Source organism: Pristiophorus japonicus, chromosome 21, assembly GCF_044704955.1.
Source record: "Pristiophorus japonicus isolate sPriJap1 chromosome 21, sPriJap1.hap1, whole genome shotgun sequence".
Classification (NCBI taxonomy): Eukaryota; Metazoa; Chordata; class Chondrichthyes; family Pristiophoridae; genus Pristiophorus; species Pristiophorus japonicus.
The window spans coordinates 70907214-70931943 of NC_091997.1; the positions used below are offsets into that span (position 1 = coordinate 70907214).

At 45.7% G+C, this 24730-nt stretch overlaps 1 protein-coding gene across 2 annotated transcripts in view; it reads right to left on the reverse strand.

Annotated features, from left to right (window-relative positions):
• Positions 1-8757, reverse strand: part of LOC139234104 (protein ERGIC-53-like) — a 67702-nt gene extending 58945 nt beyond the window's left edge. For both annotated transcript variants that reach the window (XM_070865042.1, XM_070865043.1), the window contains exons 1-3: positions 8502-8757; positions 4428-4582; positions 2354-2461 (exon numbers count right to left, since the gene is read on the reverse strand). In XM_070865042.1, the coding sequence (XP_070721143.1) occupies positions 2354-2461; positions 4428-4582; positions 8502-8670 (432 nt within the window). In that variant the 5' untranslated portion in view covers positions 8671-8757. The remainder of the gene's footprint in view (positions 1-2353; positions 2462-4427; positions 4583-8501) is intronic.
• Positions 8758-24730: the final 15973 nt, after the last annotated feature.

A 24730-nucleotide genomic window follows, 5' to 3' on the forward strand; every position in this document is an offset into this window, starting at 1 on the left:
GGGGGGGGGAAGGAGATTGGGGGGGGAAGGAGATTGGGGGGGAAGGAGATTGGGGGGGAAGGAGATTGGGGGGGAAGGAGATTGGGGGGGAAGGAGATTGGGGGGGGAAGGAGATTGGGGGGGGAAGGAGATTGGGGGGGGAAGGAGATTGGGGGGGGAAGGAGATTGGGGGGGAAGGAGATTGGGGGGGAAGGAGATTGGGGGGGAAGGAGATTGGGGGGGAAGGAGATTGGGGGGGAAGGAGATTGGGGGGGAAGGAGATTGGGGGGGAAGGAGATTGGGGGGGGAAGGAGATTGGGGGGGGAAGGAGATTGGGGGGGGAAGGAGATTGGGGGGGGAAGGAGATTGGGGGGGGAAGGAGATTGGGGGGGGAAGGATATTGGGGGGGGGAGGAGATTGGGGGGGGGAGGAGATTGGGGGGGAAGGAGATTGGGGGGGGAAGGAGATTGGGGGGGGAAGGAGATTGGGGGGGAAGGAGATTGGGGGGGGAAGGAGATTGGGGGGGAAGGAGATTGGGGGGGGAAGGAGATTGGGGGGGGAAGGAGATTGGGGGGGGAAGGAGATTGGGGGGGAAGGAGATTGGGGGGGAAGGAGATTGGGGGGGGAAGGAGATTGGGGGGGGAAGGAGATTGGGGGGGAAGGAGATTGGGGGGGAAGGAGATTGGGGGGAAGGAGATTGGGGGGGGAAGGAGATTGGGGGGGGAAGGAGATTGGGGGGGGAAGGAGATTGGGGGGAAGGAGATTGGGGGGGGAAGGAGATTGGGGGGGGAAGGAGATTGGGGGGGGAAGGAGATTGGGGGGGGGAAGGAGATTTGTGGGGGGGGGAAGGAGATTTGTGGGGGGGGGAAGGAGATTTGTGGGGAGGAGGGGGGGGGGAAGGAGGCTGAACGGGCCGGGCCTGAGACTTCGGGCAGGGCCCGTCCCCAGCACCAGATTTACAGGTAGGTGGCGTTGGGTCGGGTCGGGGGCGTGGTGGGAGGGAGGTCGGTTCGGTTCGGGTCGGGGGTCGGGAGGGAGGGAGAGGGAGGTCAGGTCGGGGTGAGGGAGGTCAGGTCGGATCCAGTCCGGGGGCAGGGGCGGTGGGAGCGGGAGTCGGGTCCGGAGGCAGAGGGGGGGGAGCGGGTGTCGGGTCCGGTCCGGGGGCGAGGGGGGGGCGGCGGCGGGGAGTCGGTGTCGGGTCCGGTCCGGAGGCGGGAAGCGGGAGTCGTGTCGGGTCGGCAGGAAGCAGGAGCTGCCCGTGGGAGGAGCCTTATTCACGCAGCCCCAGTGAGGCCATTTGGCCAGGGCTAGGGGCTGCGTGCTTCGGGCCCCTCCCACACAGTTTCGGGCGCCTGGAGCTACTGAACATGCGTGCCCACTGTAGCGCGCATGTGCAGAGGTCCCGGCACTGTTTTCAGCGCAGGGACCTGGCTCCGCCCCCTACAGCTCCTGCTGCGCTGCGCCGAGGGCCAGAGGACCTGCAGGGAGGTGGAGAAAACGGAGGGTTTTTTTAGGCGCACGTTGTGGCGCGAAAAACGGGCGTCTAGGTCCGGACTGCGCCGTTCTAGGCGTGGCTCGAAACTTGGGCTCATTAAAACTATAGGTCTTATGGGATGGATCACTTTCCCAGATTTTTTTCCCCCCAAACTGGCCTGGGGTTTTTAAAAAATCTTGTTTTATGCCTATCCCAGGAGATCACATGGTTTCGGGTGGGGTGGAGTGCATATGTTGTGATACACAAGGTATCGCAATTGTGGGGGATAGATTCAATGGACCAGATGGGCTTTACCTGTCCGTCATTGTTGGTAAACACTGAACTCCAGCTCTGGCTGTGCAACTTCGAGCATGTTGAATGTAGGCTTCGAATATGCAAGACTTGTATTTACGTAACACCTGTCACGACCATCGGTTGCCCCAAAGCACATTACAGCCAATTAAATACTTTTCGGAGTGCAGTCACTGTTGCAATGTGGGAAACGCAGCAGCCAATTTTTGCGCTCAGCAAGCTCCCACAAACAGCAACGTGACAACGGCCAGATAATCGGCCTTTCGCTATGTTGATTGAGGGATAAATATTGTCGGGGACACCATACCGGGCTGCAACCGTTGGGGAGGTAGGACAACATGAACCGCAGTCAATGTTGCCCCGAAGATGTGCAGCCATGCGCCAATCGCGAGGCCCTGCACAGGCCACTGGAGGAAAGTTAAAGTGCTGGAGCAGGAATAAAAAATTAGAGGGAATATTGTCCAGAACCCGACTACAAGAGCCACTGATTTAAAGCAGAACAACATAATAATGTCTTCACAACTCATGCACGCACTTTACAGACACTAGTCCAACAAAAGTCACTTGTCTTGTTCTTTTCTTACTTACGCTGCCATCATTGTCGAATGTGTCGAAGAAGATGCCGACACCATGCCAGCGATCAACTGCTCCAAAAACGGATCCCGTTGGCCCTCTCTCTCTGGTGTACCATATGGCCTGGTGATAGAAGAGGTTATGAGCATCTACCCACATTGTTGCATTCACATCAACACATTCCTACAAATTCACCAAGCAAGTCCAACGGATTTGGCAATTCACACCAGGCCGGCTTCACTGCACCGTGGAGTGTTCTGTGCTCATGATTCTCCATGCAGGAATTTACCAATCTGAGGGAGGGAGGGAGTGACAGAAGGGACGAGTGAGTGACGGGAAAGAGTGAGTGACGGAAACGAGTGAAGGAAGGAAATGTCACCAGCTGGCCACGGAGAGGTAGTGGTAGAGACGTAGGAATAGGTTGCCCTCCAATCTCTCGGCTAGTGATGGTACATGTAGTTCGAGGGTGGAGTAGGAACGAAGAGAAAATAGATGGGGTCCACGCTAGAATGTAGTGTCTACTCCACTTTGATAGTAATATGCAATTTGTACTTAAATTTAAGCAGAGTTCATCTCACACAAGGCACTGAAGATTGGGCTATATTAAGCAAGGTGGGAAACTTACTAAATATTTGTAGATATTAAGGCAACTTTTTTTAAGAGTTATATTCACTTGATAAATAGAGTACTGTCACCATCAAGAATATTTTGAAAACACAACTGAATAGAAAAGTGTGATCAAATATGTTTTTATTCAAACAAGGGCGCCGAGGACATCCATGCATTGCTAAGCATTCTGAGCTTTGCGTTGACCCTTGAGCTGGACTGCGATGTCTCTCGCAGGATGTTAAGATCACAGACCTTGCTGGATTGACCACGAATGGAAGTATATTGACCTACATAACGGTCACGGTATTTAAAAAAATATATATTATGTGAAGCAGTCTGAGATGTAACCAGGCACCATAAGAACGTAAGAATTAGGAGCAAGAATGGGCCATACAACCCCTCGAGCCTGCTCCACCATTCAATAAGATCATGGCTGATCATCGACCTCAACTCCACTTTCCGGCCCGATCTCCACATCCCTTGATTCCTCTGGAGTCTAAAAATGTATCTATCTCTAGCCTTGAATATACTCCACAATTAATCCCTTTGGGGTAGAGAACTCCAAAGTCACAACCCTTTGAGTGAAAAAATTGCTCCTCATCTCAGTCTTAAATGGCCAACTCTTTTATCCTGAGAATATGCTCCCTGGTTCTAGACTCTCCAGCCCGGGGAAACAACCTCTCAGCATCTACCCTGTCAATTCCCCTCAAAATCTGATATGTTTCAATGAGATCATCTCTCAATCTTCTAAACTCCAGAGAGTACAGGCCCAATCTCCTCAATCTCTCTTCATAGGACAACCCTTTCATCCCAGGAATACCACATAAATTCAATTATTGTAGTTAGGAGTTCTGACCAACTTAAAAATCTGAAGTAATGGGCCAAAGAGTTGACAGACTGAGCACCAGATCAAACATAATTATGGGTAAACCTTGGGTATGAAGATACATTGGCATGACTCTATATGGAGAGAGAGATTTTCCACAATACTAATTGCTCAGCATGATGTAGGAATTTCCTAGACTTCGAGATTCAATCACCATCTTGAGTCTACAGTGACCAAGCTGATCTTCCATATAAATAGGCAACGTTTGATCACATGCCACCCACAGTCAATGTTCGTCTGTTAGTGTGCACAGAAAGTATGCATCGTTACTTTTAAACTTATGTTGACGTTTGACATTTGCCAACAGCGTAAAATAAGGTGTTTTTTTCTCTTTAGTAAAATAAATCCCTCCACATTCAAGAGCTTTGCATATTTTTAGTGGTATGTTGCATAATACAGTCTGTAAACTGAGATTGTGGGGTAGAGATCTCGTACTGGACAAAGAAAACCCATAAGGAGAGTAGAACACGCCATACGGAAACATTTTCTGAGTACATTTTTAATGCAGCCATCAGCTCCCTTTCTGCTAGACGACGCTAAGTCACAGGCTGCTAACTGAAAGCTGAAGTTTGCTGCAAAGATTGAAAAACGCACCAGTCCATCTGCACCAATTTGGTTTCGGCCACTTATCCGAAATGCAACTTCGATCTCCCAGTTTTCAAAAGCTACGTTATTTTTAGTCCACACAGATCCACTTTGGCTTCGCAGCGAAGGGACAACTCGGACTCGCTCGGAACTAGGCAGGGCATCTGAGAAACAATGAAGCAAGAAATGCTGTTATTTATCCTTATACAAAGAGGGTGGTGCAATGTATGCACCTGCGAGTATGCTCACAGGTCTGTAGAGCCGTTGATAAAAGTTTAATTTGAAATTTGTGCCTTCGCCAAAAGGGGGCGCTCGATTTTATGTTATATTAAAATAGTTGTAGAGCTGTTGAGTTGGGAGTGGTTTAGCCAGTCACGTGATGTTCACAAGACTCAATAAAACCCCGGCCAGTTGGGTTCGGGGGGAACCACGACGAAGCAGGTGTACGTGAGTCTGGTGGATGAACTGGTAATGTGTGGTGTGATTGTTAAACCGTTTGCTAATAAACCAACTAGTTCTTAATAGCAATGAGTTGCTATGAATTCTTAAGCAAATAACCCATGAAGCAAATATATTACAGTGGCTGTGTGCATTTGTACAACTGGTCACAAGTCCAACTGACTAGAATAGAACACGAGGCAGAAAACAGTGACATCTTATTATGCAGCTATTTTGATGCACCTAACATTTTAATCTGGGAAGAAGTTCTTGATAGTACATTGGCATCTTGAAGTAAGATGGCCTTAATGGTCGTCATGGCAACACTTATTGGATCAGACCAATCAGTCTGCTTTCTATCGGATTGAAGGCCCCACAGGCTATAACCTTACTACAGGCCCCAGGACTTAGGTCTGTAAGCAGACTATAATTCTCAGCACACAAGCTTTCATTACAACATAGAAACAGTTCTGGGGAATAAAAATCTTCCATTTTGTTTCCTCCTTCTGTGGGACCTTTTTTTAAAAAACAGAAATACAAGCATTATTTTCGTTGTTTAAATCATCAGGTAGTCGTAGAGGTGCTTCCATTTGCGGGTTAATCCAAAACTAGGGTTCATAAATATAAGATCATCACTAATAAATCCAATAAGGAATTCAAGATTTTTTTTTTTTTACTCAGAGTGGTTCAAATGGGAAACCTGCTACCATAGGGAGTGGTTGAGGTGAATAGTATCGATGCATTTAAGGGGAAGCTAGGTAAACACGAGGGAGAAAGTAGAAGGGTGTACTGAGAGGGTGGGATGAAGAGGGGTGGGATGAAGAGGCTTGTGTGGAGCATAAACACCGGCACGGACCTGTTGGGTCGAATGGCCTGTTTCTGTGCTGTATATTCTATACAAGGTAAACCACTGGTTTGATATTTAGGTCTGAAAGCAGCTGATTGAGGCTTGCAGTCATAGAAGTTCTTAAACTGAGTAACTTAATCCTTTAGTTAGCTTGAGGTACCATTCGCCATCTTTGGTGACGCAATTGGGACAGCAGATCTCCAAATTTAAAATCCCAGTGCAGTGCTGAGGGAGTGCTGCACTGCCGGAGGTGTCGCCTTTCGGATGAGGCGCTAAACCGAGGCCCCGTCTGCCCTCTCAGGTGGACATAAAAGATCCACGGCACTATTTCGAAGAGGAGCAGGGGGAGTTATCCCCGGTGTCCTGGGGCCAATATTTATCCCTCAACCAAAAAATAACAAAAACAGATTATCTGGGTCATTCTCACATTGCTGTTTGTGGGAGCTTGCTGTGCGCAAATTGGCTGCCGCGTTTCCCACATTACAACAGTGACTACACTCCAAAAGTGCTTCATTGGCTGCAAAGCGCTTTGATACGTCCGGTGTTCGTGAAAGGTGCTATATAAATGCAACTCTTTCTTTCAAAACTAGAGTAAAGCTCAGCCCACACAGGAGTCTTCACTTATAGCATATGGGCAGTGGGAATATCAATTACTGGCAGTAAACAATTTAAAGTAAATTACACGAGTAAAATGAATCCGCGTCAGGTACCTCTTCCGAAAAAAAACCCTGTTTCTGGGCCATCAATTCTGGAATCTATAATATGACGTGGCTCTAGGGTTGTTGAAATATTGACTGTGGGTATGTGACCCGAACAGCCTCTTGCGCCACGCAACAAAATTACAAGCAAGACCGATGTCAGAGAAATTAAACCACAGTTGACGTGTGCCAACTGGTCTTGAACAAGTGAACCATAAGATGCAAGTGCGGAAGGCCAGGAAGTTACTTGATGGCTCTTCTTCGGATAACATTACCCTTACCTGATTGACATTTTATTTTGGAAGATTACTTTATTAGTTTCGAAAGTTTTAAATATCAGAATACTCTTTTGCCTGCAGAGGACAACAATGACACACAGAATAACTTCAGTATTCACTTCCATAGAATTAGGTACAGCAGTAAAACGGCCTGCATTTCTATAGCGCCTTTCACAACTTCAACATCCCAAAGCACTTTACAGCCAATGAAGTACTGTAGAAGCGTAGTCACTGTTGTAATGTAGGAAACGCGGCAGCCAAGTTTGTGGACATCAAGGTGTTGGTTGAGGGATAAATATTGATCATGATACCGGGGAGAACTTCCCTGCTCTTTGAAAAACAGTGCCATGGGATCTTTTACGTCCACCTGAGAGGGCAGACGGCGCCTCGGTTTGACGCCTCATCCGAAGGACAGCACCTCCGACAGTGCAGCGCTCCCTCAGCACTGCACTGGGAGTGTCAGCCTAGATTTTTTGTGCTCAAGTCCCTGGGGTGGGATTTGAACCCACAAGCTCCCGACTCAGAGGCGAAGGTGCTGCCCACTGAGCCAGGGATGACACTTGTTACCGTGAATGAATTTTAGTCACTCGGTTTCAAGCGTGCTGGTTTGCAACATGTAAAAATCCCTTCGGCTACGTCTGAGCAGCATAGTGCCATCTGGATCAAGATCCGGAACAAGTAGCCCAATTCGAACATCTTAGAGAGGACATGACCAGCGATAACGCACATTAAAATCTGCTGAAACTCTGCAGTGTTGGCGAAAGCAGACTTGCATGTATTTTCAGTCCGGTCCCTGCCTGTAGAATTAAACAACGGTTGCTGTATCACGGTTAACTGTCTAAAGTAATGAGTCTTTCAGTCATTACTAACAAGTCAGTTAGTTATACCGTAGGAAAAAAACATGTGAATATCTAGGTTTTCAAACTTGGGGTTCCTGGATTACACAGGATAAAAAGGCTCAGAAACAGGCCATTCGGCCCAACCAGTCCATGCCGGCGTTTATGCTCCACTCGAGCCTCCTCCTGTCTTTCCTCATCTAACTATCAGCATAACCCTCTATTCCCTTCTCCCTCATATGCTTTTCTAGCTTCCCCTTAAATGCATCGATACTATTCGCCTGAAGCACTCCCTGTGGCAGCGAGTTCCCCATTCTCACCGCTCTCTGGGTAAAGAAGTTTCTTTATCAGATTTTGGTAATCTACCACATTGGTTGGTTTATCAGCAAATTATCTAGGTTTCTGTATGTACTAATTTTTTTTTAAGCATTCTTGTGGAGAGCTAGCACTTCTTTTTTTGCTAGCCCAACAATGACTTTCTAAAAGTCTCCACAATTTTAAAAAAAAGTTCAAACTGATAAGTACTGCAGGGAAGAAATATTCAACGTGGGTCTGAATCTCTTAGATAGCACGCGTGTCCGGTTTGTGTGTGTGTGTGTGTGTGTGTCTGCACGTGTTTGAAAGTGAGGAAGGGGAAGATCTGGAGACAACAGGCGACCTCATGTGACAGCCAGAGAGGGCTGAAAATTTCACAACAGCAAAAAATTTGTTACAAATATGAGGAGACTTGAGAATACTTAGTCAACTCCCCACCCCTCTCCCCCAAACGTTATTTTTCACTAATTTCCAACATCTTTAAACAGTTAAAGACTCTAAAAAGGTAAGAAAGTTTTTAAATAACACGCTAAGCAATGCACACACCATATGAAGAGGAACTGCGCTGTGCCCAGCTAATCAGAAATAGATCCAATTACGAGCTGCAAAGTAAGATGCAGTCAAAAGTTTTTTTTTTAAAGCCCCCAGTTTGAAGGAAACGTCAAACTTACTGCCATGGTGTGTCCAGAAGGGGATGGAGCCATCGTGCAGCACCAGGTGCGGACCTTTGAAGCTGTACTTGTACTCGAACTTGCGGTGCGGCCGCTCGGCTTTCTGGCTGCTGCTTGGAGCCGGGAGCAGGCAGAGCAGCGAAGCCAGTATCGCCGCGCACCCCGCCATGGCCCGGCCGCGCACTGAGAACCGGCGCTAAACGCCCCGCAGCGCCGCAGCCAGAGCCAGAGCCACCAGGCAGCAACCCATTGGCTGCCGCCACCGGCCTCAAGAGCTACTTGTTGGGTCATCAGGGTCTCGACATCAATAGGCTGCAGCCAGCTAGCTGTACAAAGACTGAGTCTCCCATCCCTCGCCACTATTCTGTAACGGTTCAAATACAAACTCTCAACGCTCATTGTTTATATTCTATCCATATATACAATTACTATATATATATAAAATATATTCCTGTCCCTATCCGTATATACAATTCCTATATATATATATATATATATCCCAGTCCCTATCCATATATACAATTCCTATGTATATAAAATATATCCCTGTATCTATATATATCCCCATATATATATATATCCCTATATATATATATATCCCTGTATTTATATATATTCCTATATATATATCCCTGTATGTATATATATATATCCCCATATCTATATATATCCCCATATATATGTATATATATATCTTGTATCTATATATATCCCCATATATATATATATATATATCCCTGTATGTATATATATCCCTATATATATATATCCCTAGATCTGTCTCTATCCCTAGATCTATATCCCTATATCTCTATATATCTCTATCTATATATATATATAGATATATATCTAATATATAGATAGGTATAGAGATATGTATAGATATATATAGATCTAGGGATATATATAGATATATATATCTATCTATATCTATATATCGATATAGATATAGAGCTAGATAGATAAAGGATAATAGATAGATAAGGATATTAGATAGATTAATAGATAGAGATGGATAGATAGATAGATAGATAGAGACAGACAGACAGACAGACAGATTTAAGGCGATTGGCAGAAGAACCAAAGGCGACATGAGGAAAAACTTTTTTATACAGGGAGTGGTTAGGATCTGGAATGTGCTGCCTGAGAGGGTGGTGGAGGCAGACTCAATCGTGGCTTTCAAAAGGGAGTTGGATAAGTCCCTGAAGGAAAAAATTGCAGAGCTACGGGGAAAGGGCGGGGGGAGTGGGACCGGCTGAAGTGCTCTTGCAGAGAGCCGGCACGGGCTCGACGGGCCGAATGGCCTCCTTCTGTGCTGTAACTGTTCTATAGTGAGAGAGAGAGAAAGATAAGAGAGAGCAAGAGAGTGATAGATAGATAGATAGATAGATAGATAGATAGATAGATAGATTATATATACAGAGAGAGTTATATAATTCTTACCTTTTCCAAATAATTGGATCTTAAGTATTTGGAATGATCTAACAGGCAAGTAGCAGGAGGCAAAACATTGGGTATATTAAAAATATAATTGGTTGCAAAGGCCTTTTCGCAGTCTTGGTTTTTTCCCCAGTGCTCTCATTTGCATTAATTCAACAAAAATTTCCCATCGAGGCTTAAAGTGCAACAATTTCATGAAACAAAAATAGAAAATACTAGAAACACTCAGCAGCCCAGGTGGCATCTGTGGAGAGAACAGTCATGTAATCCTTAATTAAAATTTGAAAACAAAAATAACGATGAACAGCATTTTAAAAAGGAGGGGGAGGGGGTTACATACATGCAACTTGTATTTATATAGCGCCTTTAACGTAGTGAAACGTCCCAAGGCGCTTCACAGGAGTATTATGCGATAAACATTTGAAACCGAGCCACATAAGTAGAAATTAGCGCAAATGACCAAAAGCTTGGGCAAAGAGGTAGGTTTTAAGGAGCGTCTTGAAGGAGGAAAGAGAGACAGAGAGGTTTAGGGAGGGAGTTCCAGAGCTTGGGGCCGAGACAACAGAAGGCACGGCCACCGATGGTTACACGATTATAATCAGGGATGCTCAAGAGGGCAGAATTAGAGGAGCGCAGACATCTCGGTGGGGGGAGGGCGGGGCCTGGAGGAGATTACAGGGATACAAGCAATAGAATATCATAAAGTGGTTAAAAGGTAATCAGGTGGTTAAATTGACTCTCGACATGAAATGATAAGCCTTATAAAGAAATGCAAGTGAAATGCAAACAGCATAAACTGGTAAAGTGGAAGAGAATCCAGCAGCCTGAGGAATAAAAGCAGTCCCAAACATCTGTGGTATACTTCACTGATGCTGAGTGCTCAACGTGTGTTGCACCCACAGAGTTCGCCCCCTTATATCTTTCTGCGCCTTCCCAAAGCCTGCAATCCCTACAGTGTAAATTAATCTGCTCTGGCCTTGCTCAAGGTTCGTGGGAGGAAGTACTTAGTTGCAACAGGCTAAGCTAGGAAGAATAACCGTTACAGTGTTGCTCACCGATTTCAGTGTTCAGCACGACAATGTTGCCATCACAAGGATTTTAATGCATTAATGAGTCCATCTCCTATGACATTGCACAAAGATAGTCAAGACCAAGAAAACTGTTCAGGTTAAGCAGGGTTAGATAGCAACAACTTGCATTTAATCCTTCCTAAATTACAACAGTGACTACGCTCCAAAAAGTACTTCATTGGCTGTAAAGATCTTTGAGACGTCCGGTGGTCCTGAAAGGTACTGTGTAACTCCAAGTCTGTCTTTCTTTCTATTGATATAGTGCCTTTAAAGTCCGAAGGTACTTCACACGAGCTAATCGAACAAAAGTTGATCAAGCCACAGAGATATTGGGACAGGTGACCAAAAGCTTGGTCAAAGCAGTAGAATTTAAGGATGGTCTTAAAGGAGGAGTGATAGTGCTTAGGGCCTGGGCAGCGGAAGGCATGGCCACCACTGGTGGAGCGATGGAGATCAGGGATAAGTGGACAAAGGTGGGGATGGGAGAATGGCCAGAATTCTATGCTGTGCCTTTCATTCAGTAATCCTACCCCCGATGAGTTACCAGGCTTCTCATCCACTGAAGCTATTCTTTTGGGGATGGCAGGATCACTCAGTTTATTGGGCAGGATTTCCGTTTGTAAGTGATGAGTGGAAACTAACCCATTTAGAGTTCCAGTGCAAAGCACGTTGTTTAAAAGGGAAGTTATTTAATAATACACCGAGCAATTACAAAATCTAAGGCCACTGAAAATGATTCTTCCCTCCCCCGTTCTGCTTTTGTCAGGATAAACCGCCTGTGAGGACAACTCCCTCTTTTATATAAAATCAAATTAAGAAACAGCATCAGAACTTAGAAAATGCATGTCAACTATAAATGAATTCAAACTTTCCACCCGCTGTTGTTGGGCCCATTTAATGCCTGTGCTATCAATAACTTTTCCCACTTCTGCTTCCTGCTTTCCTCCCGACAAATTGCCCATGGGGACTATTGTGTTCCTAACTCAGATGAGGCTGCACCAGGGAGGTTAAAGTAACAGTGACCTCAGTCTTTAATAAGACACTCCAGAGTGAGGAACAGGCCTTAGGGGCCGGCTTAGGAGTCGGAGGAAATGTATTAGCATGGATCAAGAATTGGCTGGTGAACAGAAAGCAGAGAGTCGGGATAAATGGGTCCTTTTCAGGTTGGAAATCGGTGGTTAGTGGTGTGCCGCAGGGATCGGTGCTGGGACCACAATATACATAGATGACCTGGAAGAGGGGACAGAGTGTAGTGTAACAAAATTTGCAGATGACACAAAGATGAGTGGGAAAGCGGGTTGTGTAGAGATCACAGAGAGGCTGCAAAGGGATTTAGATAGGTTAAGCGAATGGACTAAGGTTTGGCAGATGGAATACAATGTCGGAAAATGTGAGGTCATCCACCTTGGAAAAAAAAAAGGAATATTATTTGAATGGGGAGAAATTACAACATGCTGCGGTGCAGAGGGATCTGGGGGGTCCTTGTGCATGAAACTCTTGTGCATGAATCCAAAAAAGTTAGTTTGCAGGTGCAGCAGGTAATCAGGAAGGCGAATGGAATGTTGGCCTTCATTGCGAGAGGGATGGAGTACAAAAGCAGGGAGGTCCTGCTGTAACTACAGGGTATTGGTGAGGCCGCACCTGGAGTACTGCAGTTTTGGTCACCTTACTTAAGGAAGGATATACTGGCTTTGGAGGGGGTATAGAGACGATTCACTAGGCTGATTCCGGAGATGAGGGGGTTACCTTATGATGATAGATTGAGTAGACTGGGTCTTTACTCATTGGAGTTCAGAAGGATGAGGGGTGATCTTATAGAAACATTGAAAATAATGAAAGGGATAGACAAGATAAAGGCAGAGAGGTTGTTTCCACTGGTCGGGGAGACGAGAACTAGGGGGCACAGCCTCAAAATACGGGGGAGCCAATTTAAAACCGAGTTGAGAAGGAATTTCTTCTCCCAGAGGGTTGTGAATCTGTGGAATTCTCTGCCCAAGGAAGCAGTTGAGGCTAGCTCATTGAATGTATTCAAATCACAGATAGATTTTTAACCAATAAGGGAATTAAGGGTTATGGGGAGCGGGCGGGTAAGTGGAGCTGAGTCCACGGCCAGAACAGCCATGATCTTGTTGAATGGCGGAGCAGGCTCGAGGGACTAGATGGCCTACTCCTGTTCCTAATTCTTATGTTCTTATGTTCTTATATACACTGCTCCCAAGGGATGCTGGGATCCCTTGGGACGTCAGGGGATGAGCTCCCTGGTGGCAGAACATGGGAGTGCATGCTTTACAGATACACAACATCACTCCCACCCCAAAGTCAAAGTGAAAACTATTTACAAGGTGAGGCGGTCGGGAGCCTTTCTTTCGCAGGTGGATCGCCTCGGTACAAATGTCTGTTCTGGTGTGTTGGCTGTGCCCTCGCTGGGCTGGCGTGTTGTTGGCCCTGCAGGGCTGCTAGGTGAGCCTGGCCTTGCTGGGCTGTTGGACGTGATGGGTTCGATTTCCTGGTCTGGCGTGGTGTCGTTGATCCTTTGCGTGTGTGTTGTGAGCTCAAAAAAGGTGGTGTCTGCTGTGGGTTGTTCAGGGCAGTCTGTGAACCACAGCCTCGTTTGGTCCAGGTGCTTTCTGCAAATTTGTCCATTGTCTAGTTTGACTACAAACACCCTATTCCCTTCTTTAGCTATCACCGTGCCCGTGATCCACTTGGGACCATGTCCATAGTTTAGTACATACACAGTATCATTCAGATCAATTTCCCGTGACACAGTGGCGCGACGATCGTTTACATTTTGTTGCCGTCGCCTGCTCTCTACCCGATCATGCAGGTTGGGGTGAACCAGCGAGAGTCTGGCTTTAAGTGTCCTTTTCAGCCGGGGGCACCCCTATGAGCTAGTGGGGTCTCGTGCGATAGCTAAGCAGTACTCGGGACAGGCGGGTTTGGAGTGAGCCTTCTGTGACTCGTTTGAGGCTCTGTTTGATTGTTTGTACTGCCCACTCTGCCTGCCCATTGGAGGCTGGTTTAAACGGGGCCGAGGCGACATGTTTGATCCCATTGCGGGTCATGAATTCACAGGACTCTAAGTCAGAGTCGATACTGGGCCACCACACGTGGGATCTGGCTATCGCTTTCATCATTACTATATCTGGGTGTGTGCTGTGGAGATCCGAGATGAACATCTCCCTGCCTTTTTTTGGTAGCACTACGCGGTTACCCCACAACAGGCAGTCTGCCTGAATGGACAGCTCGTCCTTTCGTCGCTAGAACGGCTTGATTGGCTCTTGCATTTCAACGGGGATGCTGGCCCAGCTCCCATGCAGTACACAGTTTTTTTACTAGGGACAGCAGAGGATCTTGGCTGGTCCAAGTCCTAATCTGGCAGGCCGTGACAGGTGATTTATCATTTTCAAACGCTTCCATGACCATCAACAAGGCTGCAGGCTGCGCCACCATCAACAAGTTTGCAGGCTGCGCCATTTCCACCCCCGTGGTGGGCAATGGTAGCCGACTGAGAGCATCTGCACAGTTCTCGGTGCCTGGCCTGTGGCGGATGGTATAGTTATACGCTGATAGCGCGAATGCCCACCTTTGTATGCGGGCTGAGACATTAGTATTTATTTTCTTGTTTTCAGTGAACAGGGATGTGAAGGGCTTGTGATCGGTTTCCAGCTCAAATTTGAGGCCAAACAGGTACTGATGCATTTTCTTCACCCCGAACACACATGCTAATGCTTCTTGCTCAATCATGCTGTAGGCCCTCTCGGCCTTAGACAAGCTCCTGGAAGCATAGGCGACAGGTTGCAACTTCCTCGCAACGTTAGCTTGTTGTAATACACACCCGACTCCGTACGACGACACGTCACATGCTAGCACAAGTCTTTTACACGGGTTATACAATACAAGCAGCTTGTTGGAGCATAAAATGTTTCTGGCTTTCTCAAAAGCAATTACTTGGTTTTCTCCCCATACCCAGTTCTCACCTTTGCGCAATAACACATGTAGGGGCTCTAAAAGGGTGCTTAACACCGGTAGGAAGTTACCAAAATAGTTGAGGAGTCCCAGGAACGACTGCAGCTCCGTGACGTTCTGTGGCTTGTGCGCGTTCCTGATAGCCTCTGTCTTGGCGTCTGTGGGCCAAAAACTCCACTTCTGTTGCCATGAAGACACATTTTGACCTTTTCAGCCGCAGCCCTACGCGATCCAGTCGCTGGAGGACCTCCTCCAGGTTTTGTAGGTGCTCGGCGGTGTCCCAACCCATGACCAATAAGTCGTCCTGAAAGACCACCGTGTGTGGTACCGACTTGAGTAGGCTCTCCATGTTTCTCTGGAAGATCGTTGCAGCAGACCGAATTCCAAACGGGCATCTGTTGTAGATGAACAGTCCCTTGTGCATGTTGATGCAGGTGAGGCCCTTCGAAGACTCCTCCAGCTCCTGCGTCATGTAGGCCGAAGTCAGGTCGAGCTTGGTGAACGTCTTGCCTCCTGCCAGCGTCGCAAATAGGTCGTCTGCCTTCGGTAGCGGGTATTGGTCCTGTAGCGAGAAACGATTAATAGTTACTTTATAATCGCCGCAAATCCTGACCGTGCCATCACTTTTGAGTACTGGAACAATTGGGCTGGCCCACTCGCTGAATTCCACTGGGGAGATGATGCCCTCGCGTTGCAGCATGTCCAGCTCGATTTCCATGTGAGGTACCACTCGCGCCTTGTGGTGAATGGGTCGCGCCTCTGGGACCAAGTAGATCCGCACCTTTGCCCCGGAAAAGTTTCCAATGCCTGGCTCAAAAAGGGAAGGAAATTTGTTGAGAACATTTACAGATACACAACAGGGACAATGTGTGTTTTAGTTTTCAGCCGGTCTTATACCAGACTAGAGAAGTGCAGAGTTTATAAATAGGAAGGTAATTAAAGATATTCAAAATATGTGTCAATTTTCATCTGGATGATAAAGGGAGCTCACAGGCACCCATCACGTAGCAAATGGGCAAGTGCCACTTAAGCTGATGAGTCACATAACGTTATGCTCATAGTACCATCTACAACTTGTATTTATATAGCACCTTTAACGTAGTGAAACATCCCAAGGTGCTTCACAGAATTATGAAAGAAAAAATCTGACACCAAGCCGCACAAGGAGAAATATGGGCAGGTGACCAAAAGCTGGGTCAAAGAGGTAGGTTTTAAGGAGCGTCTTGAAGGACTAAAGAGAGGCGGAGAGGTTTAGGGAAGGAAATCCAGAGCTTAGGGCTGAGGCAACAGAAGTCATGGCAACCGATGGATGAGCGATTATAATCAGGGATGCTCAAGAGGGCAGAATTAGAGGAGCGCAGACATCTCGGGGGGGTTGTGGGGCTGAAGGAGATTACAGAGATAGAGAGTGGTGAGGCCAGAGAGGGATTTGAAAACAAGGACACTACCAAAAGAAATGTGAGCCCACTTGCTTTTAACGCATAAAATAGATAAACCACCGTGCTATGCCTGGATGGTTATTCAATTCCAATTTTTGCACCAGATTTTCCTGAAAATATAAATTATTTGTTTTATATATTACCTTAAGCCTGCGCCATTTTCTCGGTGAGCTCAGAAATTAAACTGACAGTATTGCTGCATCAAGCTCAAAAAGTTTGATGACTCCATTCTATGCCACTAAGCTCCTCCGTATTACATTCATCTTTAAGTACTTAAGCAATTAAAATTCATTCTCAGGTTACTTAAGACCTGTGATGAAACTCATTTGAAATCTAGTCTGAAACAATTTAAAGCATGTCAGCAAATATTCAGCATAAGCTAGCCAAATTATTAAACCAGTGTGAGAAAACATCCACACAGCAGGGAACACATTTCCAGGAAACTGGGTCGAGTAAATGTTGCAAACGAATTATCTGTATCAAATTTGTTACGCCTGTCCAACACACACCTTATTTGAACATTAAGTGCCTAGTCATGTCTGCAACTGAAAACATCTGTCATTGGATGAGACTTCATAAACTCCAGATCCCCATACCTATACTCATGGCCTCACCACTGCACCAAGGATCATTTGCTCTTGTCCTGACTTGTACGGGCAAAGCAGAAGATCCTCTTATTTCTTCGACTAGTAATAGAGCCACCCATTTTAGCTTCTGCAAAAGCATCTCTGCGCCATAAGCATGCAAAGCTTAACAATGTATCTGCTTCAGTATCAGAGACAGAGACTTGTACTGAATAAAGACCTTGGGGCCCAATTTTGGCCATGACCTGCTCCAATTTTTTTTGCAGTAAGTTGGTTTTTCTGGCATAAGTTAAAAAACACCATTTTCCCCAATAAGCGTTCCCAGTCACTTAGGCCAGTTTTGGCCATTTATGTCGCTTTGGCCAGCTAAAACTTACTCCAAATCGACTTAGTTCAGCGTATGTGGCCAGCACTGAAAAACATTGTGGGCAGTTAAGAATTTGGCGCAGGTTAATACATTTAAAGCACCACAGTTCCAAGCTTCACACCATTTATTCTGATCTATCTTTCTTGGGTCCAAAGTGGATAATCTCAGCCAGGAGAAACAGCCTTTCTACATCTATTTAATCAACTTAGCTTATAGTTTATTAACTCATTACTTGATCTAGTTTAAGCTTTAGGTAGATTATATGAAATATTTAAATATGTAACATGAATCACTACATGTATTGAAGCCAAAAAACAGAACCTCCTTCCCCTCTCTGCACCAAATTCCCGCTTACCAAATTCCCAACTTTTGCACTCCGTTTCTGACAACTCTGAGCGACCCTGAATAAATACTGCAGGATATTCCCCATTCACCAGGCGACATCGGGCATCCCTTCGGCCAGGGATAGGGTGCGGCGAACATTGGGGCGTCCCTTCGGCTAAGGATAGGGGCTGTGAGCATCGGGTCCTGCTCACAGCCTGCAGGACTCGCTGGGAGGGCGAGGAGCATGCGCGCAGACTCCACTGCGCATGCAGACAGCTGCCGGCAGTGTTTTCTGCGCTGGGCTGTTGCTCCGCGCCCCACTGCACTATGTACTCCGTGCTGGGATACGGGAGACTCGACAGAGCGGGCAGGATGGGGACACTCTTTTTCGGCGCCGTTTCCAGCGCGCAAAGTCGGCGCATGTAGGGTAAGTGCGCCAAAAAAAGAGGTTGGGGAAAATTGAGCCCCTTATTTTTCAGTGAAATCTGGAATTTTCTTCCAATTCATTTTTTATTTCAGTTTCCAAAAATAAGGGGAAGAAATAGTCAACCATATTTCAATGATAAAAATGGTGTTTCCTCATTAACTTCAGCAAGTAAACACCTCTGGATATTAGAAATTAAGTATTTCAATACACCAATTCCACTAGAAATCATTTAAACGGTTTTCTAGATATTATATGGCACTGAAGTGTTTTTCAAATTAAAATGTTAATTTTGCTACTTTGTGAAATGGTTTTATTTCTTGTTCCTCTCTATAGACCCAGTTTTCTTCCTGCATTTTCCCCACAAGTAGGTACCAATGCTATCCTATTAGAAGCAAGTTCAAGGTACATAAAAACAGTTTGAACTTGTGTTCTTCAAATTATTTCCTTTCCTTTAAAAAATAATCTGTTTCCCTCAGGATGTGGGTGACACCCTGAAAATTAGTGGGTTGTTTGGCAACTTCAGGGGTCATTAAGGGTCAGCCACACATGTGGGATTGGAGTCATATGGGAGACCAGAGCAGGTAGGGGTAAGCAGGTTCTCTTCGCTGAAGGGGATTAGTCAATCCTCTCCTTAATGATCAGTCGTGATCTTATTGAATGGTGGTGCAGGCGCGAAGGGCCGAATGGCCTAATCCTCACCTATTTTTCTATGTTTCCTGACAGCAGAGATTGAGAGGAGACTTGATCGAGGTGTTCAAAATCATAAGGCGTCTGGACAGAGTAGGTAGAAACTGTTCCCATTGGCAGAAGGGTTGAGAACCAGAGGACACAGATTTAAGGTGATTGGCAGAAGAACCAAAGGTGACGCAATAATTTTGTTTTATAAATGCAGTGAGTGGTTGGGATCTGAATGCACTGCCTGAAAGACTCAATCCTAACTTTCAAAAGTGAGTTGGATAAGTACTGGAAAGAAAAAAAAATTGCATGGCTACAGGGAAAGGACGGGGGGAGTGGAACTAGCTGAAAAAATCTTGCAGAGAGCCAGCACGGGCTCGATGGGCCAAACGGCCTTCTTCCGTGCTGCAACCATTCTATGAATCATTTGGCTTTTTTTTTTAATCTGGCAAATCAGTCAGCTTTTAGTCATTTCAACTGGTAGAATGAGATGGTGTACCAACTTCCAGTGACTTCTGTCCTGATGATTATCACAGGCAGTCCCTCGGAATCGAGGAAGACTTGCTCCTACTCCTGAAGTGAGTCCTTTGGTGGCTGAACAGTCCAATGCAAGAGCCACAGACCCCGTCACAGGTGGGACAGACATTCGTCGGTGGGAAGGGGGTGGGACTGATTTGCCGCACGCTCCTCCCGCTGCCTGCACCTGACCTCTTCATGCTTGCAACGTTGAGATTCGAAGAGCTCAACGCCCTCCCAAATGCACTTTCTCCACCTAGGGCGGTCTTTGGCCAGGGTCTCCCAGGTGTCAGTGGTGATGTGTGGCACTTTACCAAGGAGGCTGCGAAGGTGTCCTTGTAACGTTTCCACTGTCCACCTTTGGCTCATTTGGCATGAAGGAGCTCCGCATCGAGAAATTGCTTAGGGAGTCTCGTGTCTGGCGTGCGAACTATGTGGCCTGCCCAGCGAAGCTGATTGAGTGTGGTCAGTGCTTCAATGCTGGGGACGTTAGCCTGGGCGAGGACGCTGATGATACCCAAGAAAAATAATAGGCTACTGAGGGGCCGATAAGTGCATACCACCTGTCGCTTGATTTCATTACCACAATATGTACTCCATTCCTCTACAACAGAAGTAATTCCAGCACTTATTAAAAATTATCAACTTTGGAAAAACAAGACCTGCTCTGTATCCAATCACACTGTAAAGCAGATTAGCAACAAAACAGTTGATCTAATCTGTACAACTAGTGCTGTATGCCAGCAGCTTCAGTCATTTCAGCAAAAACCTTCTGCCATTATTCAGTGAGGAAATAATTCCTGTGAAATGCTTATTGACAGACCACACATTTTTCCCTTGTATCTATTTGGTCCCATAGAATTGTCAGTTGCCGTCTTCATTTCAGAGAATCAAGGCCACGAATGTCTCCGCAGGTGCCATTTTTGAATGATTTTCTTTCATGATGTGAGCAATATGAGAAAGGCAGCATTTATTGCCCATCTCTAGTTGCCCAGAGGGATTAAGAGTCAAGTGCGGCGCAGTGAGTAGCACGCTCGCTTCGGAGTCAGAAAGTTGTGGGTTCAAGCCCCACTCCACAAAAATCTAGGCTGACACTCCAGTACAATGCTGAGGGAGTGCTACGCTGTCAGAGGTGGCGTCTTTCGGATGAGACGTTAAACCGAGGCCCCATCAGGTGGATGTAAAAGATCCCAGGGCACTATTTTGAAGAGCAGGGGAGTTATCCCCAGTGTCCTGGTCAATATTTATCCCTCAATCGACGTAACAAAAACAGATTATCTGGTGATTATCACATTTGCTGTGCTCAAATTAGCTGCCGCGTTTCCCACATTACAACAGTGACTATACAGCCAATGAAGTACTTTTTGGAGTGAAGTGCTTTTGGATTTCTAGTGGTCATTAAAGGCACCAAACAAATGCAAGTCTTTTTCAAATCACATAGTAGGGGGTAGGCAGGGTAGGGATGGTAAGTTCCCTTCACTGGTAATCTGCTTAGTCTAAGTTTATTACGAGTTCCACAACTTGCCGAGATAGGAATTGTACTCAGGATTTCTGGGTTACTAGCTCAGCACCAGAACCACTAGGATATTGTACTCAAACTGCATTCGGTAACACAGCTGAACTGGAGTTGGAGGGCCTCTGCCCCGCCACACTAATATACCTTTCAGGGTACATTCGCTCCCCTAGGGAACATCCCATGTAAAAAAATAACTCCGAGACAAACTCAACGCATGCATCATTATAGACTGGGATGGTAAGTACCTTGAAGAGTCTTTGCACTGTAATGACACTCTATGGATTTTACTTGAACCCTGGAGAAGTTCTGTTGGACGGTTTCTGTATTTTTTTCTATCCTATTAATACATTAATTTTCCCATAACTTCAGTTCTACCCATATTAAAATTTAAGTTGCATTTCATTTTTTGAAACTTTTAGTTTAGAAAAATAAAATTATAATCTACTGCGTGACCCAACTTATTGGGACAACTCCCACAACAATAAATTTAAGAGAGCGCCTGCAATGTACAATAACTTGTATTTATATAGCACCTTTAATGTAGTGAAATGTCCCAAGGTGCTTCACAGGAGTATTAGGAGATAAAAAATTGACACCGAGCTGCATAAGGAGAAATTAGCGCAAGTGACCAAAAGCTTGGCCAGAGATAGGTTTTAAGGAGCGTCTTGAAGGAGGAAATCAGAGGTAGAGAGGCGGAGAGGTCCAGAGCTTAGGGCCCAGGCAGCTGAAGGCACGGCCACCAATGGTTGAACGATTATAATCAGAGATGCTCAAGAGGGCCATATTAGAGGAGTGCAGACATCTCGGGTGGGGGAGAGAGTTGTGGGGCTGGAGCAGATTAGAGAGATAGGGAGGGGGCGAGGCCATGGAGGGATTTAAAAATAAGGATGAGAATTTTGAAATCGAGGCGGTGCTTAACCAGAAGTCAATGTCGGTCAGCGAGCACAGGGGATGATGGGTGTAGGACTTGGTACGAGTTAGGACACAGGCAGCTGAGTTTTGGATCACCTCTACTTTACGTAGGTTAGAATATGGGAGGCCAGCCAGGAGTGCATTGGAATAGTCATGTCTAGAGGTAATGAAGCAACCAAAAATGCTTTACAAGCAAAAAAGAGCCTTGGGGGAGCGCTTAGGCGAGGCGACTTAAGGCTCGGTCAAAGAGTTGGGTACTAAAAAAGGGGCAGAGAAGTGGAGGAGGCAGAGAAGGAGTTTAGGAAGGGAGATGCAGAGTAGGCTTGAGGTGACTGAAGGCTCCATCGCCAGTGGTAGGGTAAAAGGAAGGGGCAGCACAGGAGACCGGAGTCCGAAGATGCAGTTGGAGTGCTAGAGCTTGGGAAAATGGAATAAGACACAAATCCAAAATTTCAGCACTGTTCAAAAACAGTATACTCGCCCCCAGCATCTCTTGTATACTTTTCATGTCCCCATACAGAAGAACCCCTGGCAGATTACAACTCAATATACATAACGGATGCAAGCTCAAAATTCATTTTAACTTTAGTAACTGGCAGTTACCAGGAAATAGTAATGTTACTCCAATATTCTGTAATGAAAAGATTTCAATCGGTTATCTGCTGTTGTGAAATTCTACAAGTTTTAATAGCCTTTGTTCAACTAGCCATTCTCCATTGGACTATGACTGTTAAGAGTATTTGATTGTGGGGAACATCACAGCCAACCCCAATCCTTCCTCTAACCAAAATTCATACATGGACCTTTTTCAGGAAGTTATCACTCATGTTTGAATTGTTTAAAAAAAACTTGCATCAGCAATCAAGGTGCTGTTGGATTGTCGTAAAAAATGATATAAAAACAGCTTGCATTTATATAGCGCCTTTAACGTAGTAAAACGTCCCAAGGCGCTACACAGGAGCGTTGTCCAACAAAACTTGACACCAAGCCACTTAGAGATATTAGGACAGAGCTTGGTCAAAGACATTTTATGGAGCATCCTAAAAAGGAGTGAGGTAGAGGTTTAGGCAGGGAGTTCCAGAGCTTAGGGGCCATGCAGCTGAAGGCACAGCCGCCAATGGACACGTGATTAATTAAGCTGGTGTCAGGGCACATTGCTGGTGGAGTGTGAGGAGAACAGCTCGACAGCTGGCAGTGCTAAACCTAACAGGATAGTTTGAGGCGAGAGTGCCAAAGCTGTTCCCATTCCTGAATGGAGATACACCCCCCCCAAACTGAATCCTAAAACTTCTAAATTGACGTGAGCAGCATAATGAAGTTGAAAAACAGAAAGCAAACTAACCCCACTGGAGAAAGTAAATAAAACTCAGCAGATTAAAAATGTAAACACAGCACTGTAGGAGAATGTGGAAAATTTGCCAAGGTCATAGGATAACATTTTATACTGGTTCATTAACCTGCAAACCATGAAACCAAATATTCCAACCTTTAATATTTTGAGCCGAAACTTCAAGACCCATAAAATTATTTACTTTCAATGCAATACTTAAAAATTCTAGGCAAATTAACCACATTTATTTTAATCTGGCCAACAAAATTAATCTTAAATTATAATGCAGCTTTTATTTTTTGTAACCATTTTTCTTCCCTTCGCCCCTGAAGGCATCAAGTATCATTTGCTAGTCAGCAACCCAGCACCTCATGCAAGCACCCATTCTTCCTGTGAGCCTAGACAGTAGATAGCGGCAGACTGTTTGAGTCGTAGGGTCAGATATTGTCCTTATCTGCTGGCCGTGCAGAGCTAGTGTCAGCCGTGGCTCAGTGGGTAGCACTCTCGCCTCTGAGTCAGAAGGTTGTGGGATTAAGTCCCACTTCAGGAACCTGTAGCACAAAAAAAATCTAAGCTGACACTCCAGTGCAGTGCTGAGACGTTATACCGAGATCCCGTCTGCTCTCTCAAACAGACATAAAAGATCCCATGGCACTATTTTGAAGAGGAGCAGGGGAGTTATCTTTGGTGTCCTGGCCAATATTTATCCCTGAATCATATAAAAAATTATCTCATTGCTGTTTGTGGGAGCTTGCTGTGCGCAAGTTGGCTGCTGCATTTCCCACATTACAACAGTGACTACACTTGGAAAAAGTACTTCATTGACTGTAAAGCGTTTTGGGACGTCTGGTCGACGTGAAAGGCCCTATATAAATCCAAGTCTGTCTTTCTTTCTACGATAGCAGAGGTTACTGGGCACCAGCCAGGAGAAGAAAACCTGGCTTACATTAACCCATCCCTAGTGTTGCAAACACTTCAATTCTATGAGCCCCATCTCCCCCAAGATGTCCCTGTGTCAGGAGTTCTGGTTTAATTGCTGGAACACTGCCTTGAAAATCGGTTCTGAATTTATTTTTCTGAAATGTTATCCATCATCGCCTCCCTCCACTTGACAGGAATGAAAAAAAAACATTTGGCCCCTTGTAAAGCAAAAACAGAAAATGCTGGAAATTTCAGCGGATCAGGCAGCATCTGTGGAGAGAAAGAGAGTTAACGTTTCAGGTCGATAACCCTTTATGCCTGGTTTCTTGACCAACCCGCTGAGATTTCCAGCATTTTGTTTTTATGTCAGATTCCGGCATCTGCAATATTTTGCTTTTGTATTAGGACCCTTGTGTCTACTACATCCGAACACCAGATTCTGCCTATCCTTGAGGCAACGGATGAGGAGTCAGCCCAGGCAAATCTGGCACATTCACTGGTCAAGCAGGAAGAATCCCAAAAACACCATGCACACCTCAAAGCGATTAAACAAAAAAAATTGGGAACGCTGAAATGAAAGTGAAGGTTTAAGATGGTTAGACCTGTTTTCCAGAATGTACTTTCATTTCACACATTTCAAGTTGTGGATGTAGCACGTCAGCCATGAACATCACAGCCTCTCTTAGCGGCAGGTGTGAAGAGTGTATTTATCATGAGAGGTCCATATTTTTGCCATTTA